At 41.3% G+C, this 17,961-nt stretch overlaps 2 protein-coding genes across 2 annotated transcripts; one reads left to right on the top strand and one right to left on the bottom strand.

Moving 5' to 3' along the window:
- Positions 1 to 2,009: 2,009 nt before the first annotated feature.
- LOC132251525 (olfactory receptor 6E1-like) lies at positions 2,010 to 2,954 on the bottom strand. The gene has a single exon (XM_059731358.1). It carries the CDS (start codon positions 2,952 to 2,954, stop codon positions 2,010 to 2,012), a length of 945 nt encoding a protein of 314 aa, XP_059587341.1.
- A 9,587-nt stretch (positions 2,955 to 12,541) lies between these two features.
- Positions 12,542 to 13,492, top strand: LOC132251524 (olfactory receptor 6E1-like). Its single transcript, XM_059731357.1, has one exon. It carries the CDS (start codon positions 12,542 to 12,544, stop codon positions 13,490 to 13,492), a length of 951 nt encoding a protein of 316 aa, XP_059587340.1.
- The last annotated feature ends 4,469 nt before the right edge of the window (positions 13,493 to 17,961 follow it).

Raw genomic sequence — 17,961 nt, 5'->3', positions numbered from 1 at the left:
AGCAAGAGGGGGAGAGAGACTGGAGAAAAAACATTAAAAAAGAGAGCAGCAGTGCCAAGGGAGAGGGGAGACAGTGCTGGCTGTGAGAGAGACAGGAGATGGCCGGAAGGATTGAAAGGGGAAGTAACCTAGATTTAGCTGGAAAAAGAGAAGAAAGCAACCCAGAAGAAACAGGGAGAAACTACAAGAGATAAGGGAACGTAAGAAGGGTCCTGGAGAGAGACTGACCTGGGAAGCTGAAGTGAGTTAACAAAGAAGGACTTTGACTCGGTGAGTCTGATACCTGAAGACATCGAATAACATCCCAGAGACTTAAAATTAACAGAAAGGAATGAGTGTGGAAGAAAACTAACACAGAGAAGAGAACCCCACGATGTTGATAGCAGTAGTGAATACAAGGTGACCTAGGATTGCTACTTGCTTGGGACCCGTGCGGAGGAGAATGGGGCAAGCAACCAAGAACTTGAGAGTTCTCAAAGAGAGAGGGAACTAAATACATATAAGATGTTATTTATCTAAGAGAGACATAATAGTTGTGCAGAAGACTTATTTTTGTTGAACCGCAGACATGATATCTTCCTTATCTTTCAGGGCGTTTTTATTTCTGTACCTTATTCCATCAAAGTGGTGGTGGAGAAGAAATACATTTGGTAGAACTGACTCCCTCTACACACTCCATATTTCTTTTTTGACTGTCAAATAAATATTCGCACTGATAATCCAATTTAAATTGATGAGATTGCTGGATGCTCTGGGCCTCCCTCCCTCTTTTCACCAGGCAGTCTGTGCTACAGGGCTGTCATGAATAAGGGTCAGACTAATCAGGTCCTATCTGGACATAACAGCAAGGATGAGGTCCTCATTTAGTGGAAAGATTTTCCATTCTAATTAATTCAGTGTTAACTAGTCAGCCGCTTATCAACTGAGAATCTGGCATGATACTCTCTTGGAGATAATGCAGAGTGTAGCGATGGGGCAAAAAAAAGCATGGAATGAGACCCAAAACAGTACACAGGAGCAGGTATAATAGATTAGAAGATTTATAATCAAATCATAGACTTCATGAATAATACAGTTCCATTAAATTCCATCTAAGCATAACTGAAGTAGAAGGAATGGCAAACTCATGCTACGATTTATTGCCTTTCAGCAAAATTGTTGCACCTTTGAATTTAGGAAAGACTACACAGAAACCCTCTTTGTTGCAGGACAAATATTGCCAAAATGTAACAGAAATAAAGCTCTCACTGACTTAAGACGGAAATCAAAAACAGAAATGAGAACACTGCATAATTCAGCAAAAAGCTAGATTACAAAATAATCTGTCTGTAAAGAAACCCTAGTTTGAGAACTAGTCAACCTCACCTGGAAATAGTTTAGCTTTAAATAATAATGCCACAGACTTCTTATAAGACGGCATGTGTCCAATATAGGTAGCACTGCATTTCTTATAATAAAATCAGGGATATCCCATGCTTCAGGGGAGCTGGGTTTTACAACTTCTGGCTGAATAGATGTCAACCCAGCTCAGGTAATATATGGTAGATGGAAATGTCTGTAAATATCTGGACGGAAGCAGCTTTATGTACTTAATGGCTTGGTACCTATTAGGTGAATTAGCTGTGCACTTCAGCCAAGGGAGATTAAAGGAAAAACTAATAAAATAAAATAATAGACCAACCTCACCCCACACCAACTGCATCTCCATAGCAAAAACAAAAACAAACATTACTCAAGGAAACGTATGGGAGTTTAGAGCTAGACTATGAAGGTGCCATTGGTCAAGGGTGAAGGTTGTCAATAGAGGAGCACACAGAGGGGAGCCCTGGGCTGAAATACAGTGAAATGAAAGCAAAATGCACAGGTCATTGTTTAGGGTGAGAGCTGGGCATATGGATGCTTCCCTTGTGGATGGTGGCCATAGATACCCCAAAGTGTAGATGACCAGAACCCATGATTAGTGGGACTTCCAAACATGAACAGAGGAGGGCCGAGGGAGAGAGCGTTATTTATTTTTTTGGTTCTTTAGAAAACACTTCACCCTTGCTAAAAATGTCCCTCAAAGCCACCTGAACCTGCTTGTTCCTCAGGGTATAGATGAAGGGGTTGAGCAGAGGAGACACCATGGTGTTGAGAACAGACACCCCCTTACTGACATCCACCTCGCTGTCCTTCGTTGCCCTGGCATACATAAAGATGCAGCTGCCATAAGACATGGACACCACAACGAGATGAGAAGAACAAGTAGAGAAAGCTTTCTGCCTCCTGGCAGCAGAAGGCATTTGCATCACTGTGATGACAATGCTAATGTAAGACACAACAGTGACAGTGAAACAGCCCAACAAAGAAAACACAGCTATAACAAAACTCAGAGACTCCAAGAGCTTGGTATCTGCACAGGCAAGTTTAAGAAGTGGAGAGTTGTCACAAAAGAAATGGTCAATGACATTTGGGCCACAGAAAGGCATGTGGAAGACCATTATTGCAGGGCCAATAATGAGGAGGAACCCTGCAATCCAGGAACCCAGCACCAGAAGGGTCCTGACTTGAGAGTTCATGATGGTGGTATAGCGCAGAGGGTTACGGATGGCCACATATCTATCAAAGGACATTGCTGCTAACAGGAAGGACTCTGTAGTGCCCAGCATGAAATAAAGAAATGATTGAGTGAAACACGCTGGTAAAGAAATTGTTTGGTTTGATGCAAGGATATCCAAGGCTTTGGGGACGACAGCAGAGGTGAAGCCGATTTCCAGGATAGAGAAGTTTCTAAGAAAGAAGTACATGGGGGTTTGGAGACGATGGTCCACGAGGGTGACGATGATGATAAGAATATTCCCTGCTACAGTTAGGACATAGGTGAGAAGCAGCACTACAAAAAGCAGAGGCTGTAGCTGACGGTTGCTGGGAAAACCCACGAGGATGAACTCCACCACTGCAGTCCGGTTCTCCATATGTGGCTCATCTTTATGCACACACAAATAAAGCAGTGATTAACAGAGAAAGGACAAAGAAGCAGTCATGAGGAGAAATCATGAAAACACATTCCCACACCTGGCTTCTGTCCCTGGATAGCTGATATTCACTCAAATTGTTCATCTCAACATGGACTCTCTATTCCCAATATGACCTCCACTCCATCCATGTGTGTGGACTCCAAGAATCAAACTCTAGAAAATGTATATCTTCACTGGGGCAGAGTTTCTTTTTGGTCTAGGTTTCAATAAGGGACCCAAGACCATCATGTTTTACCTTTCTAGTATCACAGTGGGAGCAATTTCAACACTGGAGTTCTAGGGGAGTTTGGGGAAACTCCTTGGGGGATTGCTTGGTTATAGTAAGCTACTTGCAGCTTTTGAATCAATCAAACAAGCAAAAATCATTACCAGCAGTATAAAAACAGCCCCTATACTGTGATTATAGAAAAAAGCCTCTTGGACAACTATCCATCTAGCTATGTACAGCAGTCTATCTGATTGCGTTACTTTTGAGTCTTCATGGACTCTCAGGAATGAAAACTAGCAAATCTGTTAAGATTCGGAGATCCTTGAGCTAGGTCATGCTTTTTTTGTCTTTATAGGTGTAGTGAGATCCTGGGGCAGAGGCCTGCAAACTAATACGTGACTGGGGAATCAAAGAACTGTTACTTTTTGGGGCTGAGATATTTAAGGATCCTGCAGATGTCAGGAATAGCATTATCTCTGAATTTTTTAAAGAAAAATAATAAAATGTGTTTTCTTCCTGACAGAAGGCTCAGGGCTGTAAGGATGTACCCGCAATATATGATGATGTCTATCCCAGTTATGCAGCCGGTCCAACAAAATATTTTTTCACCAACGATTGCCTCTTCAATTGCAGGCAGCATTATATCTTTTCAGTTTGTGTTTGTACAATGGGTTTCAGCCCATGGCTACTTTAATAAGTAGTGATATTGAGAATTAGCACAAAGAACTCATGGAAATAGGATGCCATAGATGTGGAGGCTGTGAAAATTATTGTTTCTGGTGTTATGGTGATTATAATCCCCATGTGGGATTTTTAATAAGATATTTCAAAATGTTTGAAAGGTCAATAAATCTTTTTCAGTGAGCCACCCGCTACATCTGAGGTTCTAATTTTGCCTTTCCCAGTCTCTTTTCACTTTAAGATGGTTATTTCCTCCCTCTTCCATCGTCAGAGTGTAGAGCAATATATGTTCTTCCTCACACATTATAAAATGTATCTAAAACATAAGGCATAATGTCAAACAACTCACCACTTCTTGCATGGACAAGCAAAAGGTTCTTTGACGGAGCTCTTGAGATCTTCTGGGTCTGAATAAATTCATTTTGAGGCATTGCATCTGGTCCTGAACCTGTTGCTTAATGCTTGAGAAATACTTCAAAGGAAATAGGGTGTCCCCAGAAAATTAGAATCTCCTCTAAAGACACTTTCTTGTTAGCAGCAAACTCTCTTTGTTCGTTAAAGTGCAGTGAAAATGGATAGGACATAAGATCATCTCACTCTTCAGTTCTGCAGCTTCTTGTAGCCAGGGTCTTAGATCATGTGTTGAATTGTCTAAAATGAGAAAAAGAACTAGAAAATTATTTCTTTGTTAATATTCTTTGTGAATGTTTTACAGGTGCCCTTTAAGATAATGTCGTATTGCTCTGCTTTAAGAAGTGTCTCCTACATTGGCTAGGCATATATACCATTTAGCTTTGTTGGCATTATGTCATTGCTCATTAGCAGGTCTCTCAAGAGACACCAACCCAACTTCTCCATCGAATCCCAAGAATTGTCTTTTCTTTATCTGTTGAGTGATCTTTATGGTTTGACAATGCTTAATCCATACAAGCAGCTCCACACACACACCAAACAGTAACACTTATTCTCATGGAGATATGTGCATTCAGGAGGTCCTACGGTTCAAGATTCAGGACCAGGTACATTTGTTTACTTGGATTTTTCAAGGAACATTGGGTATAAGCTCTCCCCACCTCCCCCACCCACACTGACCCAGAAGCTGAAGAAAGAAAACTGAATAGGTCACAGCTTTCATCATCGGTATGTCACTTCCTTCATAGATTCATAGATGTTAGGGCTGGAAGGGACCTCAATAGATCATCGAGTCCGACCCCCTTCATAGGCAGGAAAGAGTGCTGGGTCTAGATGACCCCAGCTAGATGCCTATCTAACCTCCTCTTGAAGACCCCCAGGGTAGGGGAGAGCACCACCTCCCTTGGGAGCCCGTTCCAGACCTTGGCCACTCGAACTGTGAAGAAGTTCTTCCTAATGTCCAGTCTAAATCTGCTCTCTGCTAGCTTGTGGCCATTGTTTCTTGTAACCTTGGTAACTCCTTGGTAGGAGTGCATCTCAGGAAATTCAATTCACCACACTTGTGTATAGTGATTTGGCCACTTGCACTTAAGACGAACCAATCCCAAGCACCGGTACAGGCTGGGCAGCCGCTGGGTAGTAAAGAACTGGAAAAGGTTACCGAGAATCTCCATCCTTGGAGGTTTTTAATACCTGGGTAGACTAGATATTGGCTGGGATGATATAATTTGGTATGGTCCTACTTTGAGCATGGGTGGATTACATGACCTACTGAGGCCCCTACCAACCCTAAGCTTTTATAAAGAACCTTAAGAGTTCATTCATGAAGATTTTGATGACATTTAGAAAAGTGAATTTGGAAAGTGAGCATGTGTTTGTTTTTGTTCCAGACCAGCTCTCAAATCAAAATACCAGGAGAAGAGGTCAAGTTCTGATTGCTCCCAAAAGTGGGTTTGTTTTTTTTTAATTCTTTTTGGAAGCTCATGTCAACCCAAAACATCTTTAGAGGTTTCATTTCCATTTTTGTGGAGAGAGGTTTCATCCTGTTAACACTCTTTACTTTTAAGAAACAGGCCAGATTGTAGCTCAGGTACCTACACATTTTGTAGTTTTATTACACATGCAATGTAGATGTGCAAGTGTTCACATTCACACACTTGCTGAAGATACAACACTGTCAGAGTAGTTACAGAGCTATATATACACATGTTCTGAAGTATAAGAACCTAAAACAGATGCAAGAGGAAGAGAATGAAGGCTTGGACAAACCCATGTGTTAGCACTAAGTGTTAGGGTGTTGTCTAGTCTACAGAAAACTCATGTTCAAGGCCCACACAAACAGAAAGAGTTTGAGTTGTGTCTCTCCCAAGTTCCGAAAACAGCACTCTTCCCATGAAACCGAAAGTAGGCATCCTGAAGTCCTCTTCTTGAAGCTGCCCACCCATATCTCATTGTTAATAGTCATTGCTTGAAGCCAATAGAGAGCAGAGAGAAAGATTCTACCCCAGCAGGAACAAGCAACTAGACTAGAACCCAAGACTCCCTATAGTCTATAATGGCAACTATCTCCCTAAAATACATCCTTTTTCTTAACTTTCTGCCTCTTGCCTCCATATACACCCCTCTCTTACTTGCCTGGGGAGCCAGTTTCAAGAGTAGAAAAAGAAAAGCAACTGCCTTACACCTAATCTGTTCACAGGACTATGTTAGGCCAGTTGAAAGTCAGAACCAACACTCAAGAACCAGAAAATTAGGGAAAAAAGTCATCAGCATCCCAAAACAGCACAGAGGATCACCTACCCTGTTAAATAGCCACCTAGGCACTAAGCAGGCTACTGATTATATGTACCTAGCACCACCCATGGCAGGCTCTGAAGCCAGCTGGTGGTATTTGATAAATAGCAACCAGGCCCACTTAGGGAATCAGGACTAGCTGGGAGCTAATTAGCTTGCTTGCTGCCCTGACTCCTCAGTACTTTTGCATCTCTTCTTATGTACTTCTCTGCTTCTTTCAGTACCTAATATCTATGCAAATGCTGGCCTTCAGCTCCCCCACAGTTCTACAAACCTCTCTCTTTGCCTGTATTTGCTTCTACTTCTAGGGCCATTCCTTGATTTTGGAAACTTGGTGACTGGACATGCTTATTGGCTGCAATCAGAAGAGTTCTAGGCATGGATCAAATCCTGTTTAAGTACAATGACTGGGGTTGTGATAATAGGATAATTGGAATAGCAATAACAGGATAATAGAAAATCAATTAACACACCCCTGACTGAACCTGCCCTGATGTTTTCTAGTTGCAGATCAAAAGACATTTCAATATGGAGCCATCTCAGAACAGGAAAATGTTCTTTTGAGTAAGGCCTCCAACAGCAAGTCAGAAGATTGGTCTATCTATTGTCTTCTAGGGCTGTCTATTCCCGTGACACCTATAGGAATAAGGGGTATTGCAAGGTAGCAATGGAATGAAATTAAGTGAGTCTGAGGGCTGGCAGCAGAAATCGATGGCTATTTCAAAAGCTTCCAGGGACTGGTTCAAAACTTCCAAGATGACAATAGACAGTTAAAAAATATGTGACTAAGTGCTTCTAAGTTGCAGTGAGAATGCCCACTAGTTTTGGTATAGGGAAGAGGAAAAAAAAAAGGTTTGCAATCTTCTAAGTGCCTTCATTGTGATGCTCCATAGTCTCTCCTGAGAAGTGGTTTCCTCAAAGAAGGAAGATGCACAAAAGAGAAAATAAAAGTTGAATCAAACAGTAGGTGTTTCCAGTTCTGCAAGCAATCAGGGGTCATCTGTCAACACACATGCAGCAAGGGAAATACAGTCTCCAAAGAATTAGTAACAATCATTATATATACACCTGGATTCTGAGTAAAAAACATTTCCTTCCAGGGCTGCCTCATTTGGTCCTTTAAAGTGACACTTCCCTAAATATGCAATTTCCATCAAAGAACATTAAAAAATGGGGATCTAGCATCAAGACTAAGGGGCTAGAAGCTCAGAACCAGACAGCCCTCACTTCTGACAGTGGGAGAGCCAGTTCTGGGTTCTATTCCCAAGAGCACAAAGGCTTTTTTTGCATTATAGAATCACCGCAGAAATTGCAAAGCAGACATACCCAGAGAAGGCTACATTGTGCCCAGCTGAAATGAGATTTTGTAGACATGCACTTTTTTAAAAGCATGCATATTAGGTTTGGGGTTGGGGAAACGGGTCACAAGGTTCACTATTTTTCAAAGTGGATTGGGTGTCTATTACCTCCTCTGTGATATAACCATTTAATAAGGGTAAAAGAACAACAAAATACAGCACCAATGTAGCGGGGGGGCGAGGAGGTGGTCAGTGGGGGAGGAGGGGAGTTGTGTGGACACAATCATGTAAGAAGAGTGTGTGGTATTACTATTCCATGACTATGTGGTCATGCAAGCAGTTAAAAGAGACACATGTCCTTAATAGTCATTTTATTGGAAGCAAGGCATTACCATATTTGCTTCACTCTAGCCCAGGGGTGGGCAAAATGTGGTCCACAAGCCAGATGTGGCCTGCCAGACCAGTCTATCCAGGCCGCGGGGTCCCTAAAAATGTAGAAAATTAATATTATTCTGCCCTTGGCTGCCTACGAGGCGGCTCTCGATGGCTTGCCAAAACTCAGTAAGTGGCCCTCTACCCGAAATAATTGTCCATAGAAGCAACCAGGAAATGCATCATGATAAAAGCTCCCTGTCTGGCTGGCTCTCAAATAGTGGTTATTGCTTTTGTTCATCAAGGAAGAAAAGTCATTTAAAAAACACCTTCTTGTTTCTGTTTCCTGAAAACTTTGAATAGGTCCCTCAGAAAAATGTCCCAATATTCAAATATGCAAACAAAATTAATCAATGCCTTCCCTGTGAGAAGGCATGAGAGGGGGACAAAAAAGAAACAAGCAAAAAAGGAAAGCTCCGCTTTGACCCCAATGACCACCTTTTTCACAATATATAGTACTGCTGATGTGAGGTCTAATTGTCTCAATGTCCAGTGCTTTTCAAAGCAAAGATTTAAAGCCCTGAATTAGAACAGTTCACGTTTTTGTTGTGACACTTCTTACAGCTGTTATTGGTTGAGGCTGGTGATCCACAGGAAGCATCTATGCTTTAGTCCTCAGTATTCACATTAAGAAGGCACATGGGCTGAAAACCTTTTGGGAGGGCAATCAATGACACTGGTAGGGAGGGCGTGAGATACCAAATAATTCACTACAAACATTCCTGAAGTAGTAAATAGTTATTGTTTTCAGGTTCTGCTCATTGGTATTCTCCCATGTCTTGAATTTGGTAAGTAAAGTTGGATGGTTATATATTTTTAAAAAATCTGAGGATTTTTAAGTCAAAGGTAGTATGATAAGATATACCAGATAAGGATCCAGTGTATAGGTTCTGTTAGACCCCAACTCCATGTGGCGCCCAACGCCTAGGGAGACCAGGGTCCAAGTGCTCGTGGATCCTGGTTCGCATTATCCAGAGCAGAGCAGGGAGCAAACACCAGCACACATTGCTCGTGACACCTTTATTCACAATGGAAACAGCTTCAGACAAGGATCCCTCACAGCCACCCAGCCCATGAACCAGGGGACCTGCATTGAACATTAGTTCTTTTCATATTTTATACAGCTTGGTTCATTCAAATTAATATTCACCCCACCTGTGTCCCTCCTATGTTCCACCCATTTCTCCTCCTATCTTAAGCTCTGCTTCTGTTTATTGTTTGCTTCATTAGCATGGAAATCCCTATGCATTTCATTCATTTACATGCCTCTCTGCTAACAGCGCATGTGTAAGACTTTAACCCCCATCTGCTTTCGGTCATGTGCAGTTTCTTGCTGGTTCTTTCTGGTTTTCTTGCTGACTTCAGCACCATCTCCAAGGCCACATTTCTTCTTTTGCCTCCTGATGGTAGCTGGTGGGCTGCATTCTATTTTTACCCAACCCATCATGCACTTTGCACCATATCCTTTTGTTAAGTATCTACTTAAGCATTAGAGAAATTAGTTGTTTTTAATAAATCATCCAGCCTTGTGACCAGCAGCTTTTGCTGAGACACAGGAAAAAACTTTTTTTCAGCTGCACACCCAGCACTCCCCAAAATCTAAATCATTCCCCCAACACCCAAAATTCATATCATTACCCTAACAGATATTGTTGAGAGGAAAGAACGGGCATGCATCTACTGATGCATCTCAAGGAAGACTAAGGATGTAATCCTCCTGCTTGATGAGGCCACAGCTGTAGTACTGCATCCAGTCCTGGGCACCACACTTCAGGAAGGATGTGGAGAAGCTTGAGAGAGTGCAAAGGAGGGCTACAGGTATGGTTAGAGGTCTGCAGAGCAAGCCATACAATGAGAGACTGAGAGATATGGATCTGTTTAGCCTGGAGAAGAGAAGACTCAGAGGGGACTTGGTGGCAGCCTATCAATATATAGAGAGTGCATATCAGGAATTGGAGAACATCTGTTCACCAGGGCTCCCCAGGGGAAGACTAGGACTAATGGTCATAAATTGACCACTTTTGATTACACATAAAGAAAAACTTCTTTACAACTCAAGTGTCCAGGGTCTGGAATACACTCCCCCAGAGGTGGTACAATCACCGACTCTGGATATCGTCAAAAAACTCCTTCATGCACACCTTGCAGGGGGCATCTGACCCCAGCAATCAATCCTGCCCTAGTACAGGGTGGCTGGACCTGATGATCTCAGGAGGTCTCTTCCAGCCCCTAACACGTCTGAAACCTGAATTCTGACCTCTGTCCGGACCTTGGACACATATACCAAAGGGAGCACAAGTGAGTCATATAATACAGTAGAGAAGTAAGGCGGGAAATTTTCAAAGACAAAGGGAATGTCCAATTCTCACTATCAGAAATCATGACCATGCCCACAGAGGTCTTTGTGAGCTTCTGACTTTAATACAGAGGTTTTTCCTTTATTCATCAAAGAACAAATGAACCCAGAAACTAATCTTTTTATTTTTCTTTGTTTTTCTTCATGTGACTACCTTCCCTGGAAACTTGGAGGTTGTGACTAAAATGAAATAATATGCAAATCTGGTCAGTCAAAGCAATGAAAAGTTTCCCTATCAGAAGAAAACCAAGGGGGAAAATACTCCACATTAACCAAATTTTTAGAGCCAAGAAAAATAATTGTAGAACTTTTTTTGGTATTTTTTATAATGTGCACAGATGGCTGTCATCCACATTAGCCAACTGGTTCCTGATTGATACCTCTATTAGGTATCAAACACCTGGGAAGGGCAACCATTGACTAGTGCAGGTCTTGCAGCCTTTTGCCAGTGCGGGCAGAGCTTGCAATCTGGTCGTGTGTGTAGGCTGGAAAACTTGGTCATCTCCCTCTCACACCACCTGGGGTGGGCAGCTGCCTGGACTCACTCTCGCTGCAGGTTCCTGCACACTGCAGAAATGGAAGTGCAGACACCATAATGCAAAAGGGTGTAAGGGAAGGATGGCAGCTCAGTGCCACCATCCCCCATGCCAGATTGGACCTTTGTGGGCCAGATTGGACCTCTTTGTGAGCCACAAGTTGCTCAGGGCTAATTATTTCCATAAAATGTAAAAAACCAGACCGTGCAACTGATATCGTGTCTACCTGTCTTCATGTTTAGCATTTTACAAAGCAAATATATACAGTCTTAAATTCAGACACTTCCATTTTTATGATGGTCATCCTTATTCTTGCCTATCCTAACAAAGCACCTATGGTTTAGTCACAAATATTTTCCATTAAAAAGTTGCATGGCATTATTATTTTGGAGGTGGGGCTGATAGGGTGAGCCTGGAACAGCCTGAGTGACAGGAGTCATTTTTCAGGAACTCCATTAATGAAGCAGAAAATAGATTTCATTTTAAGGACTGTCCAAATGTGTTCTCATGTCTTGAATTTGGTAAATATGGCTGGATGGTTTTGAATTTTAAGAATTGAAAGGAGAAAATAAATAGTAATGAACTGTTTCTGAAAAAAAAGAGAACATTAATATATTTAATTTTCTTGGAAAAATTCACAAGTTTTATTTTATTTTAACTCTGGGATTTTTGTTGGGTAGAAAGTACTAGCTCATGACACATTTTCATTTAAATTATTTTCTAAATTCAAAGATTAGGAATCAAACCTTTCCTTTCAACAAATGACAACCTAAAAAAGTTGGTTTTCTAAATGGTTACTAAAATACCCTGTCATTTCCTATAACTTCTCAGTAGTTTTCCACTGACATAAAACAGTATTCACAACTAGAGAAATTAAATTCCAAATGGAGAGCCAAGGAAAGACGGCAGACCACATAATACAAAGTTTCAGGAGAAAAACTAATCTAGATTTCTCCAACACCACCATCTCCCTTAATATGTCCCAGTGAGGCAGTGGTTCTCATTAGCCATCCGGCTCCTGATTGGTGCTGAGCTAGCTACGAGCCATCTGGAGAAGGGAAAGTCTCTGCAATGTTTTTCAAAGGTGATGACAAAAGCAGTCAATGCTGTTGATGCTGTGATTAACTGTCCCTGTGTTCATTGCTTTAAAAAGCACAAATTTAAAGTCCTAAATTTGAACCCAGAATAAAGCATGAACTGCCATCCCCATCTCTCATGTTTAACAGCTGCGTTGCTTCTGCTCATGAACTTCAGAGGGATACTCTCAGCATCTAATTTCCTTTTTCATGATTCAAAGAAACCTGAAAATGGAGAATCAGACTGAGATGACAGAATTTATTCTCTTGGGTTTTGTTGTTGAACGCTGGCTGGAGATCCTACTCTTTGTTGCAATCCTGCTCACTTACTTCTTGATACTGCTGGGGAACATTTCCATCATCTTCATCACACTGGTGGACACTCATCTCAAAACCCCCATGTATTTCTTCCTTCGAAACTACTCCCTCATGGAAATCCCTTTCACCTTTGTTGTCATTCCTAAGATGCTCTCCAACCTTTTGGCAGAGAGAAAAACTATTTCCCTTCCCGGATGTTTCATTCAGGCTTTTTTCTTTTTCTTCCTGGGAACCAATGGCCTTTTCTATCTGTCTGTCATGTCGTTTGATAGGTACGTAGCTGTCTGCAACCCATTACGGTATGCCACCATCATGAATACTAGGGTCTGTTTCCAGTTGCTGATGGGTTCATGGGGAGTTAGTTTCCTCTTAGTCCTTCCACCCTCAGTGATGATCACCAAACTGAAATTCTGTGGTCCCAACATCATCAACCACTTCTTCTGTGATACCACCCCTCTCTTGCAACTCTCCTGCCAGGATACAAGACTAATAGAAGTAATGACTTTATTTGCTGCAGTATTCACCTTACTCAGTACTTTGGCACTCAACATCGCCTCTTATCTCCGAATCATCGGCACCATCCTGCACATCCCGTCTGCTGCAGGAAGGAAAAATGCTTTCTCCACCTGCTCTGCTCACCTGACTGTTGTGTCCGTGTTGTACGGCAGCTGCATAGGCAGGTACATCAGACCCCCAGAAAACAGAGGGGAAGAGTTTGATAAAGTGTTGGCTCTTCTCTATACCCTGGGCATCCAGATCTTCAATCCCTTCATATATACACTCAGGAACAAGCAAGTCAAAGAGGCCTTGATGAAGACATTCAAGAGGGTGAGCTGTAGAATTCCCATCCGCAAAGGTGTTTAGGCACTTTATTAGAATATAAGGACATCAATGCTTTGAAATTTTAATTTTTGATAAGGAGGACAGCACCATTTTTTGTCTATAATTCTTTCAGTTGTTACTTTTGTATTATTTGGACAATGGTGCTTATTTATATTTGAATGGTGTTATGGTGAAGAGATGAAGGGAACTTGTTACAGCCTCAAATTAATTAAATGTTCTTCTTGACCTGTGCCAGAGGATGCCTCAAGTGAACTCAGTTCTGATGGGTAACTTGTCATTCAGTTTGGTAAGAAAGACCAAAACAGGGTATAATGTTTTTTATATGATGGTTTCTTATTTGCAATCTCTGGGTTTATCATGAAGGGCAGAATGCTATTTCTTTGTGGTTATCTAAGTGGCTATTTTTTTGGTCATCTACATAGTATTTTTGGCAGCCATATACAAGTACTATTCTATTTCTGAATGTGTAGCCCACTCACATGGACCACTGTGCATGTGCATGTTTAGATGCCTAAATATCTTTTTGAAAGGCAAGATTTTTTGTGGGTGATATCTTTTATTAAATTAAATGGTTGGGGTAAATGGACAAGCTTTTGAATGATTGAAAGGCATGGATAAAGAACGCCTTGCATTTGAAAGCTCCTTGAACCATATTCCAGCCAAGCCATTGGCACAATAAAAGATATCACCCACAAAATTCCTTGATTCTCACATAATTGCTTGAAAATCACAGCTATAACATCGCTCCAACATTACTAGATACTTGTGTAAATTTAGATCTTAAGGAGTCTAAATCTTATTTGCAAATAGGAGCTATACATTAATACACTAAAGTGTCCTTGAAAGTTAATGGACCACAGGTTTCTAAGTGTCTAAGTCACTTTAAAAAATGAATTGCGAACTATGTGAGTGGTATTTGGATAGCTGAAGCAAAAAAAACCAAAAAAACCCCAAACAAACAGGAAAAAAAAATGCCTGTGACACTTCATGCTACCAGGCTATAGTGTCCAGCTTTCAATTTCAGCTAAATTTGCTTTTATCATGCGCTTAGAAGTCTGATGGTACATACATGCACTCATGAAAAGGAGGTTGCTCCATATTGAAAAGACATGCTTAGTATGAGAGAGTGATCCTTAGTCAGGAAGTATTTTAGCTGTGATCAGATGTCCTCAGCAATGCAATACTGTCTTGTACCTCAAAGAAGATCGGCTGCACAGTGAGGAAGGAGACACACTCAGGACACACAACAGTGAGGTAAGAAGAGCAGTAGCCAGCCCATCTTTCTCTAGACGAGCCGATCAGCCTTTTTTGTAGAAGACCATTGACTATGAGAGTAGACAAAAACCCTAAGCCAGAATCCCAGCTGGCAGAAATCAGATAGAGCAACAGTTAACACAGCGGATCAAAGCTCCAGCTAACTGGAATAAGAACAGTTTAATTCAGTGCCATTCAGATAACCAAAATCCCAAACATATTTTTTCAAAAAAGTATATGGGCTTCTCAAGAATATTTGTCTACACACAGAGAGGCATTAAGAAAGGATTATTCAAAGGTGAAATCATTGCCATATGATACAGGGATGGATGGATGGATTATATAGGATTGAGAGAGGCAGACAGACAGAGAGACAGACATGCAGATAAGTATGTATGGGGCAGAGATGTAAACAGCTAGGCGTGTATTGTGAACACAGTGCGTGTGTATTGAGGCAAGAGTGAGAGAGAGACCGGCATACACATGCATAGTTATGGGGAGAGGGAGGCATAGAGACAGTGCATAATGAATTAGGCGTACAAATAAATATGTATGGGGAGAGGCACAGACAGAGACTAAGATCAATGGAAAATATTTGGACTTCCTGTGTGCTGTCCCTGGTTTGTGTATGTATACGCACACACAAACACACATCAAACCATCGTGCCCTTGAGGTCTCTAGGAGCAGAGGAAGAGGACTCACATGACAGGATAGGGGCTGCTTTTTTATAAATCTAAGTTTCTGAACAGCTCTATTAAATGCTATTTTGCTTTTGGGGGTTAGATTTAATAGCACAGGAACCCCCTCTGTTCCTATGGCTTATAAAATGAGCTGGGAGGGCAAGACAGTGAGTAGGGAATACAGACCTTCCCAATACTGCCCTCCCCATACCTCATGCCTGTTTGTGGACAGGCAGGGGCTGAAAATCAGGCAGGTTAAAAAAGTGAGCAATTCAGTATCACTTGAATACATTTCTCCTGGGGATTCCCATGAGAAGTAGAGTTAGTATCTCCTGCGGGGCTTGTTAATGAGCAATGGAAATAATGCTGTTCATCCTAATATGCCTACCAAGTGCGAGATAAACTTTTTGCTAGGGTTGAGCAATCCTCCATTATCTCCTCATACTATTTCAGACAAGCTGTTAAACTGCTCAACTTCCTTGGATCAAGATTAAGACTAGCCACAATTGACATGTGTCTTGTGGTTAAAGGAGGCCAAGCTTTGCAAGGACAGGCTATGCAATACGTTTTCCAAAACACTTTCATGCACACAGTAAAAGATTTACAAGAAAGACTCTTCAGAGGAGGTTGTTAGCCTGGTGAGAGTTTGATTGCCTGAAACATTTCTTGGACATCTGGTGATGACTTCAAGACCCAATACAATACCCCAAGATGAATTCATAGGCTAAAAATAGACCACCGAGTTCCCCTAGGAGAAAGCTTTTGTTTTGGTATCCTACAGATATACTAACCATTGTCCCACCCTAATTATCCATAAAATACTAAATTAACACTGCCCCAGGACAATCAAGATTCATTCCAGTTAAGTGCCATTGTAAATGATTGTTCTAGTCAGGTTCGATGTAAATCAAGACCCTGGAGAGTCAGCCCTGGATTAAACTATTGGTCTCTTTTTAGGCATAGATACCCAAGAAAATCCCCAGATTAGTGTCCCAAGAACACCAAATGTTCCAGACACAAAAAAGGGCTTCAGGCATGGAAAACATGATGTGTAAGGAAAGCTGGAAAAACTGGGATCATTTAGTCTGGAGCTGAGATGACCTAGGTGGGATGGGATCACTGACTGCAACTATAACAAGTATCCCTGACACTGCGTCTATACGGGGAATCTTCCTGCCCATCTGCTGACAGACTGCTTATGGTCAAGTGAATGGCTATAAATAGCTCATGTTTAGTCTCTCTCTCTTTTGTGCACTTAATTACTTGGAGGAAAATAATTCTCAAAGGAAGGGACAGCGCACAACAATCAGAGGACTTCTGAAATGGCCACGGGCTGAATTAGAATTACAGTTAGCTGCCTCAGTCCACTTAGATACCCCATGGGGGTGATATAAAACCTAGCCCCGTGCTCAGGCATTGCTTCAAGAGATGAATAGTCTTTGGCAACATTTTGATATTTTAAAAGTGTGGACAATAGAAATGGATGCAGTATTCCAGTAAGGACTACATCACTGCCAAATGTACAATGATATAACTAGAGTTACTTGAAAATTATGCAATGTAATGTTATTATACTGGACAATGCTGATCTAACAATGGATGTTTGTTTCAACCAGCTCACACTGCAACTTCAAACCTCCTATTAACTCTTCCTTTAATACATATCCAAAAGACACATTGGCCTTTTCATCCCCAGAGCTGCTTTAGGAGAATTATGGTATTTACTAAAATTCCCAAATATTTTCAGAGCTTTCCAAGACGGAGTCTATCCCCTTTTCCTAAATTATAGATCTGATTTGCATTCCTGGTTCCTAGTTGTTAGACCATATACTTTTCCATAAAGCTTTACACATTGATAAAAAATAGAGTAAGTGTGGAAGGAAGTAGGGAGGGGCGCTTTAGATTTAGACAGATTTACAGATTCCTAAAAAAGTAAGCGTGGAAGGGACTAGGGAGGTTAGCATATTGAGATTTAGACAACTGAAGGTCAAGGTTTGCTAGACAGACAGACAGGAAACAATAGCAGCAGAGACCATTTCCTTCTTTTTTTTAATTTGTCTTTTTTTTTCCATTACTCCCTGAAATGTGCTGTCTTACAGCAGGAAGCAGTGATATTTGATCAGCTTCAAATATACATTTGCAGTCATCGTGCCTTGATACTACATGAGTACCTTTATTTCTTCTTTAGCAATATTACAAGGATCTCTATTCTCGATGATCTATTGAAGTCCCTTCCGACCCTAACATCTATGAATCTATTCTATTTTTGACACTTTCCTCCTCGTGTTTGATTTCTGGGTGCTTTACTCATATGAATTACATAATGATTCCTAATGGTTACATAATGATTAATGCCCCTGAAACATGTATATATGGACTGCATTCCTTGATCCTGAAAGCACGATCCTATATAGAAACACAAAGGGCAATGCTTGTGCTGGCTTTTACTGCTTAGACTTAGTAAAGAATGTCTTGAATTCAAAAGCTCTTCCTTTAATACATATCTAAAAGACACATTGGCCTTTTGAGTCCCATTGCTGCCCTGGTACAAGTAT

Source organism: Alligator mississippiensis, chromosome 7 (assembly GCF_030867095.1).
Source record: "Alligator mississippiensis isolate rAllMis1 chromosome 7, rAllMis1, whole genome shotgun sequence".
Classification (NCBI taxonomy): Eukaryota; Metazoa; Chordata; order Crocodylia; family Alligatoridae; genus Alligator; species Alligator mississippiensis.
Note: the sequence above shows the minus strand (reverse complement) of the source record. Positions and strands in the feature narration are given on the sequence as shown.

Coding starts and splice junctions, on each gene's coding strand:
- LOC132251525 (XM_059731358.1), bottom strand. CDS start 2,954: ATGGAGAACCGGACTGCAGTGGTGGAGTTCATCCTCGTGGGTTTTCCC.
- LOC132251524 (XM_059731357.1), top strand. CDS start 12,542: ATGGAGAATCAGACTGAGATGACAGAATTTATTCTCTTGGGTTTTGTT.